Consider the following 18,788-nt stretch of genomic DNA (forward strand, 5'->3'; position numbering starts at 1 on the left):
AGTTCACACAAAAATATTCGCAACAGAGTTAAAGATTTATTTGTAAATACGTCCCTATGTTGCTTTGTTTACAGGATGAAATGCAGGCCTCTGATTTTGTGTTTCCTTTCGATGGAGGGGGGGTTATTTATCAATAAAAATGGTATTATTTATTAATTGCTTTCTTAAGTCTGGAAACACCAAATTCCTGTAGTACAAGGCTATCATAAACCTTGTTTTAGGTTGACAACAGAAGAAAATCTCAGTCCATTTCCTTTACAATAAAAAAAAATATCAAACCCAGAGCATGTGTAATTTTAGTTCTGCTCTGCTCTAGCCTTGGGAAATACTTATACTTATCAGCAGGGCCAAAATTTGATATTCGCTCCTGTTAAGAATTAACTGGTTGACACATACTATGTGGAAATCCTTAGTGCTTTCATGAAGCAGTTGTACATGGTGTTTCTTTCTTTGGCGAGCACACCTCAGCTGGGGCATCTCGGTATTTATGAGGATGTCAGCAGTGGAGATGCTTCCATAAACTTCATTCTCACTCTGACACATGGAGCAGTGGATCGAGCATAGAAATAAGGGGATAAGCCCAGAGGCGGGAGGAATGCATAATTCATCCAGGCTTGTCTTACTCCTTCCTTTCAACAATTACATTAGCTGGATTCAATGGGGACAGTTGTGAATATTGCAAGACAGCAGGATGGAGACAGGATTTTCTGATGGATCTTTTCCAACCACAGAGCCTAAATGCAGCTAAGATTTCTGGGATGAGCAACTTATTCTTCCCTTTTCTGATATGAAAAGAATAAGTAATCCTCTCCTGACATTAGAAGTCGAAAAGTTGACCTGAAAGTCTTTTAGACCTCTGGTTGAAACTAAACTGCTTCTCAGATAAATTTGTTATTATTTTCTTAATCTGCTTTGTATCTGGAGTGAGGATAAGTCTTCCATATTTTAAGTCCTGCACCAACAGTGTTTTACAAACACAAAACATGGTTTATAAATCCCCTAGATCACAGCAGTTATATTGAGTATGAAGGAAAATAGGAGCGTGATTGACTTTGGGATGTGAAAGATGCACACTAGACCAAGCATACCAGCTGCCTTGTCAGTCAGACTTCTTGACTGTGGCACTCATCAGATTTAAACAAAGTGCTGTAGTCTATTTAGAGAAGCTCTTTCCAAGCAGAACCACAAGGAAGAATGTTTAAATATACTTTTTATAAGAAACTAAGCTACAGGAGCCAAGAATTATTGCTTTAACCACATTCTGAAGGGGAGGAGAGCTCAGTGTACCCAGCTCAGTGTTCAGTTCAGTTTTCTTGTACTCAGTGTAGAATTGTAAGAAACGCCTGTAGCAATTTCATCCCATTCTACCGTGCTGAGAAACTACTCCTGCATTCTTTAACCCAGGTCCAGACCAGCTTTATAAAGCATACTGGCCCTGCAGCCTTATTGCTGCATGTCCAAAGCAGCAGATTAAAACTCCACTCCGTATGAGAAGAGTGGCCACTGAAAGAAGAAATAATTTTCAAAATCATGGTTGCTGAGTGCATGCAGTGCTAGGGGAAGGAAAGAGCACTTCCAAACCCTCATTAGCCCTGTTGGGCAGTTGGAGCTGTCTGTATTGAAAGTGTCCTTATGCTGTCTCTTTTTTTAATGAGTCCCATGCCCTTGGAAGGATTTTACAAATTTGTGTTTCATATTTCATCTTAGTCAGCATTAAGACAAAATATAATTTTACTTATGTTCACAAACCATTTCCCTCAAGGCTTCTTTTTCAGTTCTGAATTCCCTTTCAAGAATTTGTTCAATCTGTGAGCCATCCAATTTGTCAATATCTCACTGGTTTTGTGGAGCTTAGAAAAGAAACTTGCAGATATGAAGTGATTCACAGAAGATGCAAAGCTAGAAACAGTCTTATCTTAGTACATTCTCCAGGAAGATTTGAATTCTTTCCAGCACAAGAATCTCAGCCAACCATGGCAAGATGAATCATTTGCCATTTGTGTCATTATTTTCTGTACTAAAGTTGTAGATTTGTGGTCTGTTCTTCACCATCGTTCCAAGAAGTAGCAAGGACCTCAATACACTCTTTTCAAAGATGGCACAGACAGATTTTCCACATCAAACACTCAAATGAATACCAATTCCCTGTGGTTTTAATATAAAATTTGGCAGAAGCCCTCTTAGATCTCTGCAAACAATTTACTAACGACATCTTGTAAAACAAATCTTGTAATGTCTTGTTGCATTTGTTACGATACACGCCCATAAGAGACAAAAACTGATTTGTTTTACCTTCTTTTCAATTTAATGTCATTCAGACTAGAAGTAGATTTATCTGTGCTTGTACAGTTTTTGGGCAAAGCTGGTAAAAAGCACAATGTGATTCTGTGATAACTGCTGTTCAGATAATGCAAAATCTGTACAGATGAAACAAAATTGTGCTAGATTGGTTTTCTTTTTCTGAACTCTGGCCTTTTTTTCTGTCATTTCAATTTCCCAGAGAAACCAAAAAGAGTTACATTTGGGCAGTATAATTGACTTATGCTGTAGCACCCAGGGCAAATTCCAATGTATAAGAAAGAAAAAAAAATGTGGGAAATAATGTTATTGACTGACTGTGAAAGTTCTGCAGTAATAAATTGCTAGTCAGAAAAACAGGCAGTCCAATGCATTTAGAAATGCTTTGCTCCGAATTGTGATGACAATTAAAATCTCTGTGCATTTTTTGAAAGTAAGTTTTCAAAACATTTTATTAGTAGAAATCAAGATAGTCTTGAAAAAATCAGCCCAGGCAGTAGCAAATTATCAGACTAGATATCAGCTGATGTGATCTTATCTGATCTAATCTAATAGTTGAATCTAAATAAATGTTTCAGAAGATGGAAGTGCTGAAGTAAATTATTTAGTAGTTCTTCAGTTATAATGTATTTGAAATCTGCCAGTACTCTAACATATTCTAATTTTGTTGAAACACATTCAGAGAAGATTGTTCTATCAAAAATCGTTTGATTCGCTCTAAGAAAAGGTGTTTAACAAGTAAGACAGTGCATTCAAATCTTCCACATACAGGAAGTTATAATCCACAGGGTATCTCCAAGTAGAGCAATAAATATACTTATCATTGCAGCACAGTATTAATACAAGGACCTAAGTTTTATTGCACACAAACTATTCAGATAATTCCCCTGACTTCTCTGAAGACACGATGGGTTCACATATGGTAAATTAAGAACATCAGTTCACCTGTGGAAAAGACAGTCTGGAAAACATCAAGTCAAACAGAAACCCTCACCTCAGAACAGGCATATATATCCAGGCATGTGATGCAAGGAGTCAACTTCCTTTGTCTTGTTTTGCATTTGTGGCTAAAACATGGTTGCTAAATCTAAAGTTTGTAAGCTAGAGGTGGGCAAAAGGCTGGAAGGGGACATAGCCAGGACAGGTGTCCTCAGCGATGGAGGGAGTGTTTCTTACCATAGGACACTGTGCCCAGCAGTAAAAGTTCAGGGAAAGAAGCAGAAGGGGGAAACAGTTGGGTTTATGGCATTTGTCTTGCCAAGCGAGCATGAACTGTCGTTATTTCAATCCATTAGTCTTTCCTTCCTTCTGTTTCCTCCTGGTCCCATGAGAGAGTGGAGTTTGCAAAAGGCTGGGTGGGTGTTTGGTTCTTGGCCAAGAACAACCAATTTTTCATTTCAACAGTAGCTATTTCTTTATGTTGTTGTCATGGAAAGGTGACCCATCAAATCCCCATCTTTCTGTCTCTCAGGTGCAATTTGGACATCCTATTTTAACCCACTGGTCTGCTGTACCTTCCTACTGAAAAGTCAAGCAAGCTAATATTTTCTAACACAGGGAAACAAATGCAAGACAGCAACTATCTCACATACCTCCAAACCCGATGCCCAGAGTCCCAGATTCGGGGATGACAGGAGGCTGAGGAGCCTCTGGTGAGAAAGCAGTGCTTGCCAGGCACGGCAAAGAGTGTGGACCCACAATCCATCACCAGGCAGGGCAGCTGCCTTTACCACTGCACAGGGCACTGAGGAGAGAGCATGGATAGTGCTGCCGGTCCCCCCGAGATGGGAGATAGGAAGTCGCAGGGCAAGGCAGAGCAGGGGGGGAGGTATGAGCCGTGCACCAATCTAGAGGCTGGTGGCATTCCCACTATTTACACCATGGATAGAATTTGGCCTTTGCCAGCTCTGAACAGATGTGGGCACACATTTGTGCTCTACCTGAAATCACGAGGCGCAGTAAAGAATTCCTGTCACTCAGCGAGGAGATGATCTATTACTGCTCAGGTCCTCTTTGCAAAAAAAAACCCTCCCATAATCATTAAGGACAAAATGAAACTGCTATTTAAACACTATTTTGTCATTTGTGTTTGACAAATCTTAGCAGTTTAAATACTGATAGGAAATTTTTGTCATGCTTTAAGTTAAAAAATGAAACATTAAGAAAGTTCAGTCCTTTCACGGAAGTGTGGCATTCACAGAAAAAGGTTATGAGTTGATTTCTCACTTCAATTTTCTCTCTTCTATATTTTTTTTTTAAGGCTGACAATCATTTTGATGTTAAAAGCAAATTAGGAGGTCTTCTCAGTTATCTTGCATGAAATAAAGATGAACTGGACAAAAGAGCCCTAAATAGCAATTTCATGCTGTGATAAAAGATGGTAAATTATCATCTGTATCTCATGGAAGGGATCTTAATCATTGCTAAGTGGAATAACAGAAAAAAACTAAAGTTGACAATACGTCTCCATGGATCTTTACAGCCACATTAAGAATCATAAAGCCTGACATCTAAGTACAATCGGGAATACTGATGTCCAATAGATTTCTGATCCTTAGTATAAATAGGAAAGTTGCAAAGTAGTAAAATGTGGTAGAAATTCAGGCCTTCAGGGTATCAATCTGCTCCATCCAATGCTGCACCAGAGTAGCCAAAACAGTTGGAGAAACTGAATGATTTAAAGATTAGTCCAGAGCAGATTCCTTCAAGAAGAGAGTCACAGAAGTAAATGAGGCTCCTGAGTCCCATTTGCGCAGTTAGGTGGATGCTAAAAGCCTGGTCCCAGAGAGATTCCATGTTTCAATGAGAATTGAAACTTCTGAAATCAAAATTGGGCATGCAAAATGCTGACATCCTTTCAGAAATCTCATAAGGTCTCTTGACCTTCTGCTGCCTGATGCTCCTAAGGACAAGGCATAAACTCCTTCAACTTCTTACATGTGCCAAGATTGACACAACACCACCACATGACAGATTTTCTCAAAATATTTTAAAACAGGTAACTAGATATGTAATTAACAATCATATGCCTCAGAAATCTGTTTTTCTCTGGTTATAAACCCTAAGCCAATAATCTTCAGATTCTCTCTAAATAACTTTGAACCCCATAAGACTATCCCTTTTCTATAGCTGCAACTCTATTGCTGGATTTTGTAATGTGGACCTATAAAGGGCATAGTAGAACTCCTGCAGCTCAACAGACTTAGGTTTCCAAATTCCAGCTCAAAGGACATTTGAGATTTTGTAGTTAAAACTCTGGCTCCACCAGTTTTATCGCTTCTATTAAAATGTGGGCTTAGGCATGCCACTGCAAGTACTCCTCCCACAAGTAAAACACTGAGTGTTTCTTCATCTTTTCTGTAAAATCAGTGCTAAGGAGCAGAAAGTAGTTGAAGATAGATTACTTAGAAACAGACCATGAGATGGAACAGTGTCCTGTAGCCTTGCACAGACTGAGAGAAAAACAGATTCAGGGTCATCTCCCCAGGTCAGATTATACATATTGCACAAAAGCGCAAGAAATGCATGCACCAGCTGGGAGTAAGTACAGAACCAGAGCTTCATTTTTGGAGGTGAGCACCCAAACCAGCACATCACACAGCCCCTCCTTGCTGTTATTGTCTAACATAATTCTGTCCTCTTAGCTGTCAGGAAGCACAGATTTAGCAAGAAGAAGAGAAAAAACTCCTCTCATATCAGCAGTTTTAGGCACTTCCACAGGAAAATGACCCAAATGGGAAGGGAATTGAGTCCCTCATTTTCCATCAGCAGAAGCTGTAAGTACCTCTAGCACATCTTACTGGTGCCTTCTGGGCAGCTTCAGCAGCAAACATCTTCCCTGCTTTGCCCACTGGTTACTCTGGCTCCCACCTCAGAGCAGCCATCTCTTCTCAGACACTGAGCCTTTCATCCCTGACTATTTACAGTCTCTGGCCTTAGCTTTCCATTCTTGATTTTTAAAGTATTTTTCTGATTGAAACAGTAACTGACACTTCTCAAAACCTGGATGCAGACAAGGCCCTGGCCCTGTGTCACATGTAATTGCATTGGCCACAGGGATGGGTATAATAATTAGCATAAAACATGGAAATTAAAAATAGGCACTTCTGTTTCCTAAGTGTGTCAAGCAAGGAGCTGGCAAGGTCAGACTTTCATTCTGCTCTGTGATAAGCCAAACTGGAAGTTGTCCCAGTCTCAATACCGAGAGTGCATCTCATCCTAAAAACAGAAGTTTCTTTGGTGAATAAAGGCTTGGTGACAGCAACCATTTCTTTCACCTTACTGGCCTAGTAAAACACACAGGAAGACTTTTTTAGACGCAAGTACACTAAAGATTAAACAAACAAACAAACAAACCAATAAAAAAAACCCTCACCTAAGAATAAGTTCCTCCTGCACTTATCTGCCAAAATCCACATTTAGGATCTCATCCTTTCTCCCTGCAATTAAGGATCTTACTACTATATAAGTGTAGTGCTATATACTGCTATATACTTAATGCTCAGATATCAGTGGCAAAGCATTTATTAGAAAAACATGGATATCTGCAGACAGGACCTGACAGGAAAAGTGCAGTTCAGTTCTGTTTTAAAATTAGGAATTATACGTAAGCCCCTGCACAGCTCTCTTCCTGAGGAGAAAGACACTTTTCAAATTCACATGAAAGGAAAGGAACCTCATATAACTTGATTACGTCACTATCAAGTTAGTTTAAAAAATAATCCTCAAGGATTTTGTAATGGGGTGAAGGATGCAGGGGCTTGGCCTGACTGTGCCTCCTCCCCCTCTGGATTTCCAAAGCCCACACTGAGGAAAGGAAGGGAAGACAAAGGGCACTGGTGCTTGCAAGCACTGTCTCCTTCCACCCTTCTCAGAAGCAAAGGTGATGGAATTTCATCCTTTCCGTCCACTGAGGGGAGGAAAGAAATGGACCATAGAAATTAGAACCGGGAAAGACCACTAAGTCGTCCAGTCCATTTCCCGGCAAGCACAAGATTGTTCCCTGTGGTGCATTCCCGAGTGCTTTTTCCAGTCTAGATTTAAATGAATCAATTAGCATTGGGGCTTTCAACACTACCTTGGGAGACCATTCAAGCCTAATGGATCTCATTGCTAATAATTTTCACCAGTTATTCAGCCTGACTTTTATTTTCTTTGATGTCATCTGAGGATCTCAGTTGCACTACTCTTAATTTGGTACCCACCTCTCTCCTTTGGCTTTACACCTTTCAGGTACTCAGAAACACTTACACCATGTTCATAGTTTGCATATTTAATTTTTGTAGTATTTCCTGATTTTTCACTCTTCTCTGCAGGCCCAGCAGTTTTGCCTCTACTTTTTGATTCACATCCACTTTGTCAATCTCCTTGCCATTCTTTTCTGAACTGGGAAATCCACTTTTTGAATGAGGCTTAATGGAAAGACCTGCATAGGAATATCCTGCAAAATGGTTTAGTGCAAGAATCCTTTTTCAGGCACCCATGATGTGATCAAACAGTACAAAACAGGCTTGTGTCAGAAAGGGATTTTTCTTCCAGAGGAGTTGAACTTGGAATTTGTTTACAAATAACACACATGCCCATGGTTTGAGCGAAAATTTACTGTGCATGGCTGTGAAAGGAGAGGCACAGCCACTCTCAGGCAATACCCTGGGTCTTGCTTCCAGCACAGAGGAGTCAGAGATCAGGGCAGAGAGGACTGTGACTATCCCTGCTCCTTCACTGATGAAGATGAAGGGCACTGCAAAGAAAAGCCTTCCCTAGGCAGTGCAGTCAGAGGCAGGATTACTCAACACATTAATAAGGGAAGAAAATACGAAACTCTCAGAGGCTCCCTCTAAACCCTCTCTTTCCACAGAAATACAATATATTCAGTTCCACACAACCCACAGTTTGATGTCAGGAAAAGAAATCCCTGTGCAACTCCAGCATTTCAAAGACTGTGTTCCATTGATACCCCCAAATATCTATAATTTCACTGCTAGCTGCTTCCTTATTCCTATCATTTGCCAGCTGTGTATTTGCCTTTTGTTCAGACTTTTGCTATTACTTTTCATAAGCCCTTAACATACTTCTTTCTTCCCAGATTTTAGTCAGCCACTTCACATCAGCTGCTCCCATCCACCTCAGGGCTGTTCTTCAGAAGACCTAGTTGCAAGCCAGGGGATACAGACAAGGTGCTCACTGAAGTCCCAGGCTGCTGCTTGGCACTGAAATGATCACAATCACCACCACTGATACAGCAGAAAAAGAGAGAAAGCTGCAGGGCAAATGGACTAATGGACCTGGATAAACACACCCCTCACTTCTAACCATAGACCTACTCGCTGTGCAATAATTAACTAACAGGGACAATGGTTTCAACTTCCAGAGAAAATTGTCCTTTTCCTGATTTTTTTTTGAGGGAGAAGATGAGAAGAGCTCTTTGCCTCTTTCACAGAAGTATTTTCTATGGGACATTGCCCTCTCCCAGGGTGTTGGGCAGCACTGCACAGCCTGGCAGCACAGTCCCTGCAGGGCTCTGCACGGGCTCAGGGACCTGCCTGGGGACACTGGGGTGGGGGACTGGGTCCACAGCATGTCCCTGCAGACAGCTTTTCCAGCATCACTGCCCTTTCATGTCTTGACTATCTCTTATTACAAAATTAAAGCCATTCTAAGGATGTGGTAGAGCTGCCAGGGAAGAAGATAAGAGAAAATAATGCGAGACTTGTCAGTGCTGTGTAACATGAAGAAATTTTCCTTCTCTAAACAAACCTGAAATGGAAACCTGAACTTATTCAGCTATGAGTAGAGGGTATTAAAAAAAAAAAACTCCTCTGTGATCAGAGCTCAATTTAGCTGCCTTGAAAATTATTCCAAATACACTTTTTTGCAGATAACAATAGACAATCCTTTTGACTGATTTGTTAAAAAAGGTAAAGAAAGAGCATAAAATTATTGCTTATCAGAGAGAGAAACAGCACCATTTAAAATAACGTGAAATTGTATCCCATGAATTATTCACAAGGGCTGATGTTACACTATCATTATTTCTGGCTTTCCTTTTTACCATGTAGGATTTTGTGTAAGTTGTCTCCCACCCAATGAAAGAGGTGGGGTTTTTTTAATTAATCAAACCTGATTTTTCTGATTTTTTTTTCATTTATTTAAAATGAATGTATTTTGAGCAGTGAGTTGTCTTCAGGGTGTCATGTTGAAAAAGAAGATAGATTTCACCCCCCACTAGCAGTGTCTAAAACATGCAGTGCAATAGTCACCTGCACACTGGCTGGTGTTTCTTTATGTGCTGTGCCAGCTGCTGAGAAGCTAAAGTGCGATTCCAGCTGCACTCTGGTGTTAGCAGTTGTAAACCCGACCCTGTTCAGTGTGAATTAAGCTCAGTGAGTGTCACAGGAGTTCTCGAAAATACAGCCAGTGTGATTCAGTTTTCTGATTGCATGTAACACCTCTTGTGATTACCCGGTGATTTTGATTCTCCTTTTCCAACACATAAATATGCAGGGCCACAAATTCTATATTATGGAAGGTCTTAATGATCACAGTACACTAGAAGTGAGGGTAACTCTATAAAAAGCAGTGGAAATATAGACTAGACTAGCCAAAACTCACTTATTTTATTGGTAGAGCTGTGTCTCCAAGAAGATGGGTGTAGACATTTTGTGCTTATGGCCATGACTGACTTGAAAGCCCAGCTCATAACTGTAGCCTGTAAGATGTCATCCAGTTCTCCATATCCAACTTATCTGCTCAGCAAGCCTTCGTATGCTTTTGCTTACTGACACTTCTGTCAGCATCTTTCTGGATCGTTCCTTTTGCAAGTTCTGTGCCTGCAGGACCCGTGTTTTGGGAGGTCATGCAGAGAAGATAGCACTGTTTGCTTTCTGTGTGTAATAGCTCAGCTCAAGGCAATATGACTACCCATGCATATATTAATACTGATACAATTATCCTGAATTATTGTGGGGGGAAGAAACTGAAAAAAATTACCTCAAAAAGTTTAAACTTAAGGAAAAAAAGTTTTAAAGACCATAGATTTATTCTGTTTACAGTCTTAGGATTTGGGTGGGTTTGACGATATTTTGATTGGTAAATTATGTTTACTTGTAATTAGAGAAATCTCAGTAAAAGCATTGGTCTACAGTGTAGAAAGCTGTACTTCTGCTGGCTGTCTACAGGCGCTCAGGGTTCATGAAGACAAGCTGGCAATACTGAGGTGTAGTGCAGACCATCCAAAAGCAGATATCTGAACTAGTCCAGATGAATCACCTCTTAGGAAAGTTCCTCTCCTTTGACTATAGAGTCTACAGCAATTAGCTCAGCTATGGACATCTAAACTCTAGTTATTCACAACAGCTGAAATGAATCTCACCACTGGTGTCAGCAAACTGAAAATCACTTATAATGAAACCCAGTTTCTTTTCAACAGCTCGGCTCTGATGTGAAAGTCTGTGCTATCACCAAAAAATGAACATTAGGGGGTTCCAGGTTTCCCCTCCCTGGCTCTGAGAGGAGACCCTGCCTCTAGACCTCAGGGTGGGCTCTGGCTTCCAGCAGAGCACCAGAAAGACTCATCACCTCACCAGATCATTAGACTGAATCTGTGATCAATGTGTCATTTATGGATTTATTTTTGTTCTATAATGCAACTAATTAATTGACAAAATTTGTGAAGATAAAATGTGGTGAATTCCCTTCCTGCTCTCTCAGCTACCCGCAACAACAGGGTGTTATCCAAGACTCAACCACTATGCTGACACAGCTCCCCAATTTCCTTTCCCCTGCTCCATTTCCTTTTCAAATTGAAAACTATTAGAAGTCTTTAGGCAAATAATAGAAACCTAATGCAGGTGCATGTTATAAATCGTTCCCTAGTTACTTTTAACCTAATGTCTTCTCAAACATTACTTTGCAGAAGGCAACGAGGGTAGGAAATGCCTCATGAACTCTGACAATCAGTGGGTCAGGAGTTAAGGTCAAAATAATGTAGCCCATTTCTCCTTGTTTGTCAAATAACCTGAGCACAGTTAGATTCCTGGATCTTTCACCTGAGATTGACTCCCCTCAGTAAGAACAAAAGTCCTGCAGAGAGCAATCTTTGTCTGGGGTCATACCCTTCTGTACAGCACTAAGTGGGGAAGGTGCCGTGTAGCTGGTGGTGCCAGTCACTGCTAGTGTAGGGTTTTCCCACTCACAGAGCTGTAGGTTTCCTGGCATGATTTGATCATGGGCACAGTCTAGATCAGCTATATGTCTGAGGTTAAATCAATCAGTGTTTAGGGGGTAGATTTACTTTCATAAATAGAAATGACTTGAGAAATCTGAAGTATTCTGCAGGCAAAATAAAATAGGAAGTAAACATTAATAACAAGAGTTAGTAATTACTGGGTTTAATGCAAAATAGACAAATGTACAGAAGTGCCTATTAATTCTGAGTCACCGAAGCAAGTATCTAGGCTCCAGAGTAGGAAATGCTGCCTAAAATGCCAGTGTGATTTGTCAGTGCTAAAATTTGCCTTTGTCAGCTAGGGATCACGTGTCTTATTCTCAGAGAAAAATTCCTCCCATGCTCCTTGGAAATAATATCAAGCAGTTCACAGGGGATAAACCTCCAACTCTGTGTATGTACCAAACAAGGCATGCAAGAGGACAGTCTGTTAGCATAGATGCTCCTGAACACGTTGAGCAACTATCAGGTTGTTGGAAGTATTTCTCATCATGCTGGGTGCCCTCACAGGCAGCACTGAATTGGTGCTACCTTGGTCACAGATCGCTTTCCCCATTTGGCTCCCCAGTGAGGTGTAAATATTTCAGAGCTAATGCATAAGTCATGTACACCTGTGTTTCTGAGTGCCATAGTAGTGAGACATAACTCTTGGGTATTTCTGAGCATAGAGGAACATGGATTATTTTCTGACTTTTCAAATGGAAAATACATGGAGATTTTTAATGTTTAACACTCAGATTGCTTCTGCAAATTCTTGGAAACCATTGCCTCCAGCCCCAGGCAACATCTAAGTGATGTTCTGCAAACAGTTGTACTTTGCCAGGACTGGCAGGCTCCTCAGGCTGTGTCCACACATGACTACCTACTGGGTCCCTATATCCCTGAAAGCTAACATATGGAGTTAATTCACTCAAAAATGAACACCCTAAGCACACTGGCTGTTGCTGTGCAGGTGGACATTGTGATAGCAAACAACATCAGAAGGTTTCATTTTATTGCTGCATTAAAGAGGTGATGCGTGCCTTTCTGTTTCATTTGTAAGCAGATCATATAAAAAATCCTGTGTGCATTCATCAAATTACCCTCATATGAGAAGAGAAAAAGAATTAAGTTTATTTATGGATAAAATGTTTGAAATAATAAAAGACATAACACTGTGTACTGGACTGATTGGGAGGGGTGGAGAAGGTACGGCTCCCAGAGTGCAGAAGAGCAGGAGGGCTTCCCCAGATGGTTTGCTCTGTGTTTGCAGAGCCTGGTGCTTTGGCCACGAGGTGAAGGGGGAGAGCAGGAGGCACTCCAGGGGTATGCTGATGAAAGGAGAAGGAAGCAGTTGGTCTCACTGCCCTGAGAAGGATATTGGCAGAGGTCCTCAGGGGTAGGCAGAGAGGCTCACGGGTTTCTGTACAAGGGAATTGCCTTCTGGTGTACTCCTGCTGCGCTGAGGAAAATAAGACTCTGTCTATATTGGCAAACAAGTAAAACAGAACAAAAAAATAGCTGATTCTTTTCGTGGACCTTCCAACCACGGAAAATACTGTATACTGTCAGGAAAATAGACACTACTTTTTGAGATGCTGAGTGGGACTCAAATGCCTCTGTGGCAGGCAGTGCCTTGTGAAAAGTTTTATGTTAGTCCATGTGAAAGACGCAGCTAACTAGATGGACATGCATCAACCTAAGATACCTCTTTTTTCTCATTAAAGCAAAGCAATTTTAATATACAGAGAATATACACTTTTCTTTGTAGAGAAAGTACATTTGTCATTTGTCCAACTCAACTCATACCTAGTAAGAAAACGAAGTCTTTGTAACTCCATTTCTCCTCTGCATTTTTCCCATGTGCTCCCATTTTCACTTCCTGGGGTTTAAGATTTCCAGCTTTTTTTTTTTTCTTTTTTCTAATAGATACTCCCAAACACTTTTAGGGCCACATTTACAGTAACAAATAGAGATTGAACTTTCAGCACAGGCGTACAGTGCTATGTACTTCGTCTCTAGGACTTATAACAACTTCTATTAGACTGTTGCAACCAGGGGGTTAGATGTGATTAACTGAACTTTTCACAATACTTATACCTCTCCTACAAATGTCACAATGCTGCAATTCCACAATACTACTAAATTGATATAGTTTTCACCCTTATATAGGTATGAAATAATTTGGGTATCTCTTGCAATTATATACATTAAGCATGACAACGGTACATCTACTACTATTCCCAGTGCTGTGTGGAGATTATGAAGTGCTGTTGATCATATTTACTAATTGGGGAATCACTGGATGCACCAACCCCTTATGTTTAAAATACAGTTTCCCTATCTATTCAGCTTTTTTTCTTATATAGCACCAAAGGACTTTACAAGAGAACATGGCCCCAGCTTCGGTGCTGCCAACCCAAAAACTCTCTGCAGTTTTTCATTTTTTCTGCTAATTCAATAGGCTTCATCATAAGAAAAAATAATATTGGCGACTCTGTAAAGTAATTTCTAAAATTAAAGTAACATCATAGAAAAGTCTGTAAGCATTTCACCACTGACTCTAATGAAATAAGGATTTAATCCTAGAAAGTGTCTATCTGGACCAAAAAAGGCACATCTTTAAATTGCCATCACCATTATCTGGAGAGGCAACAGAGGAACAAAGCTGATCTCAGTAATGAATGCTCCATCCCTGAGACCACAGTGAAAAGGGCACCAATGTAGCTGCTCTCAGAAAAACTAAAAGTAAACTGGACTGAAAGTCAGTTTTTTTCTTGGCATTTTTTAAAGAGCAGCTCCAGAAATGTTATTTGCATTTTGTTTAGTATTTACAGCGCAACAGCAATGAAACCTAGCATTACAGGGAGTGTGTGTTCCCACCAGAAAATGTCTTCAACAGCTCATAAAAACCTGGCCATTTATCAGCACTGCAGGAGATCTTTATTACCTCCCTACAGCATACGCTCTCCTATGATGTAGTTATTGATTTAACAAGTAAACTTCGTGGTGAGCTTTTATCTTGGAATTAGCAACAAGATTGAAATAGAGCCCCTATTATTCTAATAACACAGAGATGTGAGATTCCTGCATATTCCAAAGGCCGTATCATCACCTTAACAAGCATCCTATTAGTGCTGTCTGGCTGCCACATCAAAGCGAGGGCTGTAAGAACTTTAACAATCATGATATCATACTCACCCCTGGCAACTTTCACAACCCTTTTGTTTTTCTTCCTACAGGTTTGGACATCAGGCAAGCTCAGGTTATTGTGCTGTCATCGGGTACCAAATGTATAAATGGGGAATACATTAACGACCAAGGGCTTGCAGTCAATGACTGCCATGCAGAAATTTTGGCAAGAAGGGCATTTGTTCACTTTCTCTACTCACAGCTGGAGCTGCACTTAAGGTAACTGAATTCTGTTGTTTCTTGGGGGTTGTTATATGGCCTTTGGTGGCACAGATCCATCCTCCAGACAGTTGAACTGTTTGTTTCTATATGTCATTGTTTCTGAGTCTTTAGGTGATGAAGGACCAATACAGTGCTCAGAAAAATAAACGAGAGTTAGATAGTCTAAAGTGTTGGGTCATGAGCTCCTTTACTTCAGCTGATTTTCTCTCAGTAGCGATTAGACATGACTCATAAAGTACAGCTTTATGAAGCCTGATGATTATGTACAAATCTTTGTGTGCAGGCTTATTAGCATCGTTCACTGACCAGACACTGGAAGGGGGTCATTTTCCTCACTGCAGCCATTTCCCCATCTTCCTTGCTGCTGCTGAAAGATCTCAAGGAAGTGATTTATTGATCATTAATGCCTTCATTGACTCACCAGAGAACCAATGAGTGTTAACAGCACAGTAAACTTTGTGCCAAAGTGTAAGATGCTATCACTCACTCCTTCTTTATGATGTCTTAAAATGTTATAGCATGTAGAACCATTACAGTGGAATTACTGTTCCTCTCTTCAGCCAAATCCACCTTGTAACCATTTAAATGGTTAATGGGTCATACCTGGAAGATGGTAATAAGTGGGGTACTGCAGAAGTCTGTGTTGGTACCTCACTGATCATGTCTACCAACAATCTGGAAAAGGCCAGGTAGTGCTTGGTTTTAAATTTTGCAGAGGACACTTATATGTGCAGGGGACCAGCCAATATCCTCTAGGGCTGGTGTGTCATCCAGGCAAGCTGGAGGACTGAACCATTAGGAAAACCATCGAAAGAAAACTCAACAAGAACAAATGCAAAGTCCAACACCAAGGAGGAAAGAATGACCTGCAACAATATAAGTTGGGGAGCAGCTCTCCTGAAAAGAAATAGGGTTCATAGAAAGCTGGACATCAAACAGTAGTGTGCCTGACAGCAGAGAGGGTCAACAGAATCCCAGGAAGTATGAAGAGTCAGATAAAGGATGTGATCCTCCACCACTAATCAGCATTTATTAGGCTGCATCTACAATACTGTGTGCAATTTTGGGTCCCCCAATAGAGGAAAGACATCCACCATCTTATATGGGTTCAGCAGAGGCTGTCCAGGTGCTCAGGAGATAGAGCACTTGGGCAGCATGGAAGGGCTGATGGATGTGGACCTGTTCAGTCTGGAGGTGGGATGGCAGATGCAGCAGCACATATGTCAGCAACACAATGGAGCTGACATCTTTACCAAGGTGTGCTGTGGGAAGGTGGCAGACGAGAGGCACACACTGAAACATGAGAAGCCCAGTCTGAGTATGAGGATTAATTTTCCCCATGGGAATAGGCAAACAGTGGGATGGGTCAATCAGCAGGGTTGTGCAGTCTCCCTCCTGACTTGGACATTTTCAAAACCTGAGTGGATAAAGCCTTGAGCAACTTGTGAAACTATTTTGAGAAGCAGGCTAGAGGGCTAAGGTCCTTACCAGCCTGAATTATCCTATGATCCTATGGAAACTGAGCAGAAGTGAAGCTCATGTGGCACTTATTTTATGGAAGGAAACAAGGAATGAAGGAAGTGAGGAAAGAAAACAAACAAACAAACCTCTTCTCTATAGGTCATTTTTCTGCCCTCCATTCTTGTGTGCATATTCATGTGACTTTTTCTGAAGGCCATTAACCTCAGTGCAAAAACTTCCTTTGACTCCAGAAGGTTTTGCATCAGGTCACAGACACAAGGATTAATCTAAGCAGGATTGTGTGTTCTTGTAAGCACCTTTGATATTATTGCAATGAAGCAACAATAATAGGAATAATGGTTATTTTCACTTCAGGCTAGAGTGGAAGATGAGAGAATACATTGAGTACATGAGTTTGGCTAACAAAGAGGGACAAGAGCATTGAAGGGTTTAATCAAAAATAATATTTTCTCTATTTCATTCTGAATTGCTTTCAAGTTTACATTAAATTATTATGTTTTCAGCAGTGTAGCAGCCCTAGTACTTGCTTTGTGCTGTGGTCTCTTGGGAAACAAGTGCTAACATTGTATCTTAAACTATTGTATTGATCCACCTCCCTAACGTGTTCAGTCATATTATTATTTTATTTGGATCAATGTTAACAGTCTTTTGTTAAGAAAATCTTCATTACAGCACAAGGTCTGTTCACAATAACTTCAAATCACTCTCTGTTGAGCCAAGACCAGGCACTACCGCTGCCCTGACCAGCACACACAATAAAAATCTCAACCAAAGTTGTCAAGGCTAAGAGCCTTTGAAAGACAGAGCTGGAGATACTGTCAAATCAGATTTTGCTTCCTTAAAGTCCATGGGGAAGCAAAACTGTGTGTTATGATATATTCTGTGGCTCTGTGATTCAATTCTAATATTTATTTGTACATGCTGTCATTGGGAGCTTTATCATATGATGAGAAAATGGGGTATTTCAAAATTAAATAAAAAATGCATTTTCTACACATTGAAGTCACATTTACTCCTTTATCTCTAGAAAAAAAACATCTCTTATTGCCAGAGAAAACACGTGGTGCTGCTATATAGCTAAAAGGACAGGCTTTTCAGGACAGACATGTTAACTCAGCTCCACTGGGACTCCCTGCACACCACTGCAGGCTTGCAGGAAACACAAATGTGCCTTCTGCATTGTCATGCCTTTGCATCAGCCTAGCCCAAATAAAAGTCCTCTCCCAGACCAGGATCCTGTTGTACAAAGTCATATATGAACTGAGATCAAAAAGATAGTTCCCCAATCCAAACAGAGAATGAAAGTATTGTTCTTGACTCAAAGAGCTTGCATTTTCCACCACTCGCTATGGAACAGGCAAGTTTGTTCTGTGGAGATTATTTCCTGTTTTCCACATAACTTCCTCCCCCAACCCTACCTACTCTTAGTGGTCTCTGCAGCTGGCCTTCAAACTTCAGGAACTTCCAGTGCAAGAATCATTTTTCTTTATTATGCTGTCTTTGAAAAGGAACTTTTTTCCAGAATTTACAAATACTAACATCGATGTCAGTGAAAGCAAAACACCTACTTGTCTGAGTGTAACATGAAGGCCTCTAAGGCTGGAGAAAGCAAGGGCCAGGATATAAAACTAATGGCCAGGAGACACAGATTCACTGAAATGAATTTACTTCTTGGCAGTCAAATGTGACCCAGATCCCCAAGGCTCCCTTTATCTCCAGCAGAGAGATATTGGCATCTCTAAGGTAGGACTATTGTGCATCTATACTATGTAAGTATGTATTGTGGGTGAGATTAATTGCCATATACTGGGGCAAATTGTTTTCCATTTCTATAAAGAGAGAATGAAGTAACATCTTCACGTATTTAGCTGCAGAACAATTCCATTTACAAGACAAAGTTGCAGCAATATATAAATTACTTTTTTCCCCTTCTCTTCTTATTGCTAAATGTTAGAGGTGTGGTCTTCCTGACTGTTTTGGGGATAGAGTTCCAGAATGGGAACTTTATCCTCTCTAAGAAGCAGGAGCGACAAATACTTCAAAAGGAAACTTTCTTTCAACAATTCATTGTCTAAAGCTTGAGTTAAATAAAAGCTAAAAGCACAACTAAAACCTGACAGCTTCTAACCCGTCTGATTAAAACCCCTAGCCCTCCCAGATTTCATTTTTATGACAACCGTAATCCTCCAGTTCTCAAGACTTTCACGAAAGAGATGAGAACCAAGACGTAAATTTTCTGATGTACGAAAGAAGGACAAGAAAGACCTTTTGGGAAGCTTTTTGTAAAAATCACCATCAAAAAGCACACAAATACCACAGTCCAATTCTCTTGCAATGGTGGTAGGAAAATTCACATTTATTCCAGTGGCATTATTTATACCAACTGGCC

At 40.5% G+C, this 18,788-nt stretch overlaps 1 protein-coding gene across 1 annotated transcript in view; it reads left to right on the forward strand.

Annotated features, from left to right (window-relative positions):
* The window catches only part of ADARB2 (adenosine deaminase RNA specific B2 (inactive)), a 304,298-nt gene that overhangs the window by 244,994 nt on the left and 40,516 nt on the right, over window positions 1-18,788 (forward strand). Inside the window, exon 5 of the mRNA XM_027886150.1 lies at window positions 14,746-14,914. Within this exon, the coding sequence (XP_027741951.1) occupies window positions 14,746-14,914 (169 nt within the window). The remainder of the gene's footprint in view (window positions 1-14,745; window positions 14,915-18,788) is intronic.

This window comes from Empidonax traillii, unplaced genomic scaffold (genome assembly GCF_003031625.1).
Source record: "Empidonax traillii isolate 1590-97213 ecotype Southwest subspecies unplaced genomic scaffold, ASM303162v1 scaffold178:size2223814, whole genome shotgun sequence".
NCBI lineage: Eukaryota > Metazoa > Chordata > Aves > Passeriformes > Tyrannidae > Empidonax > Empidonax traillii.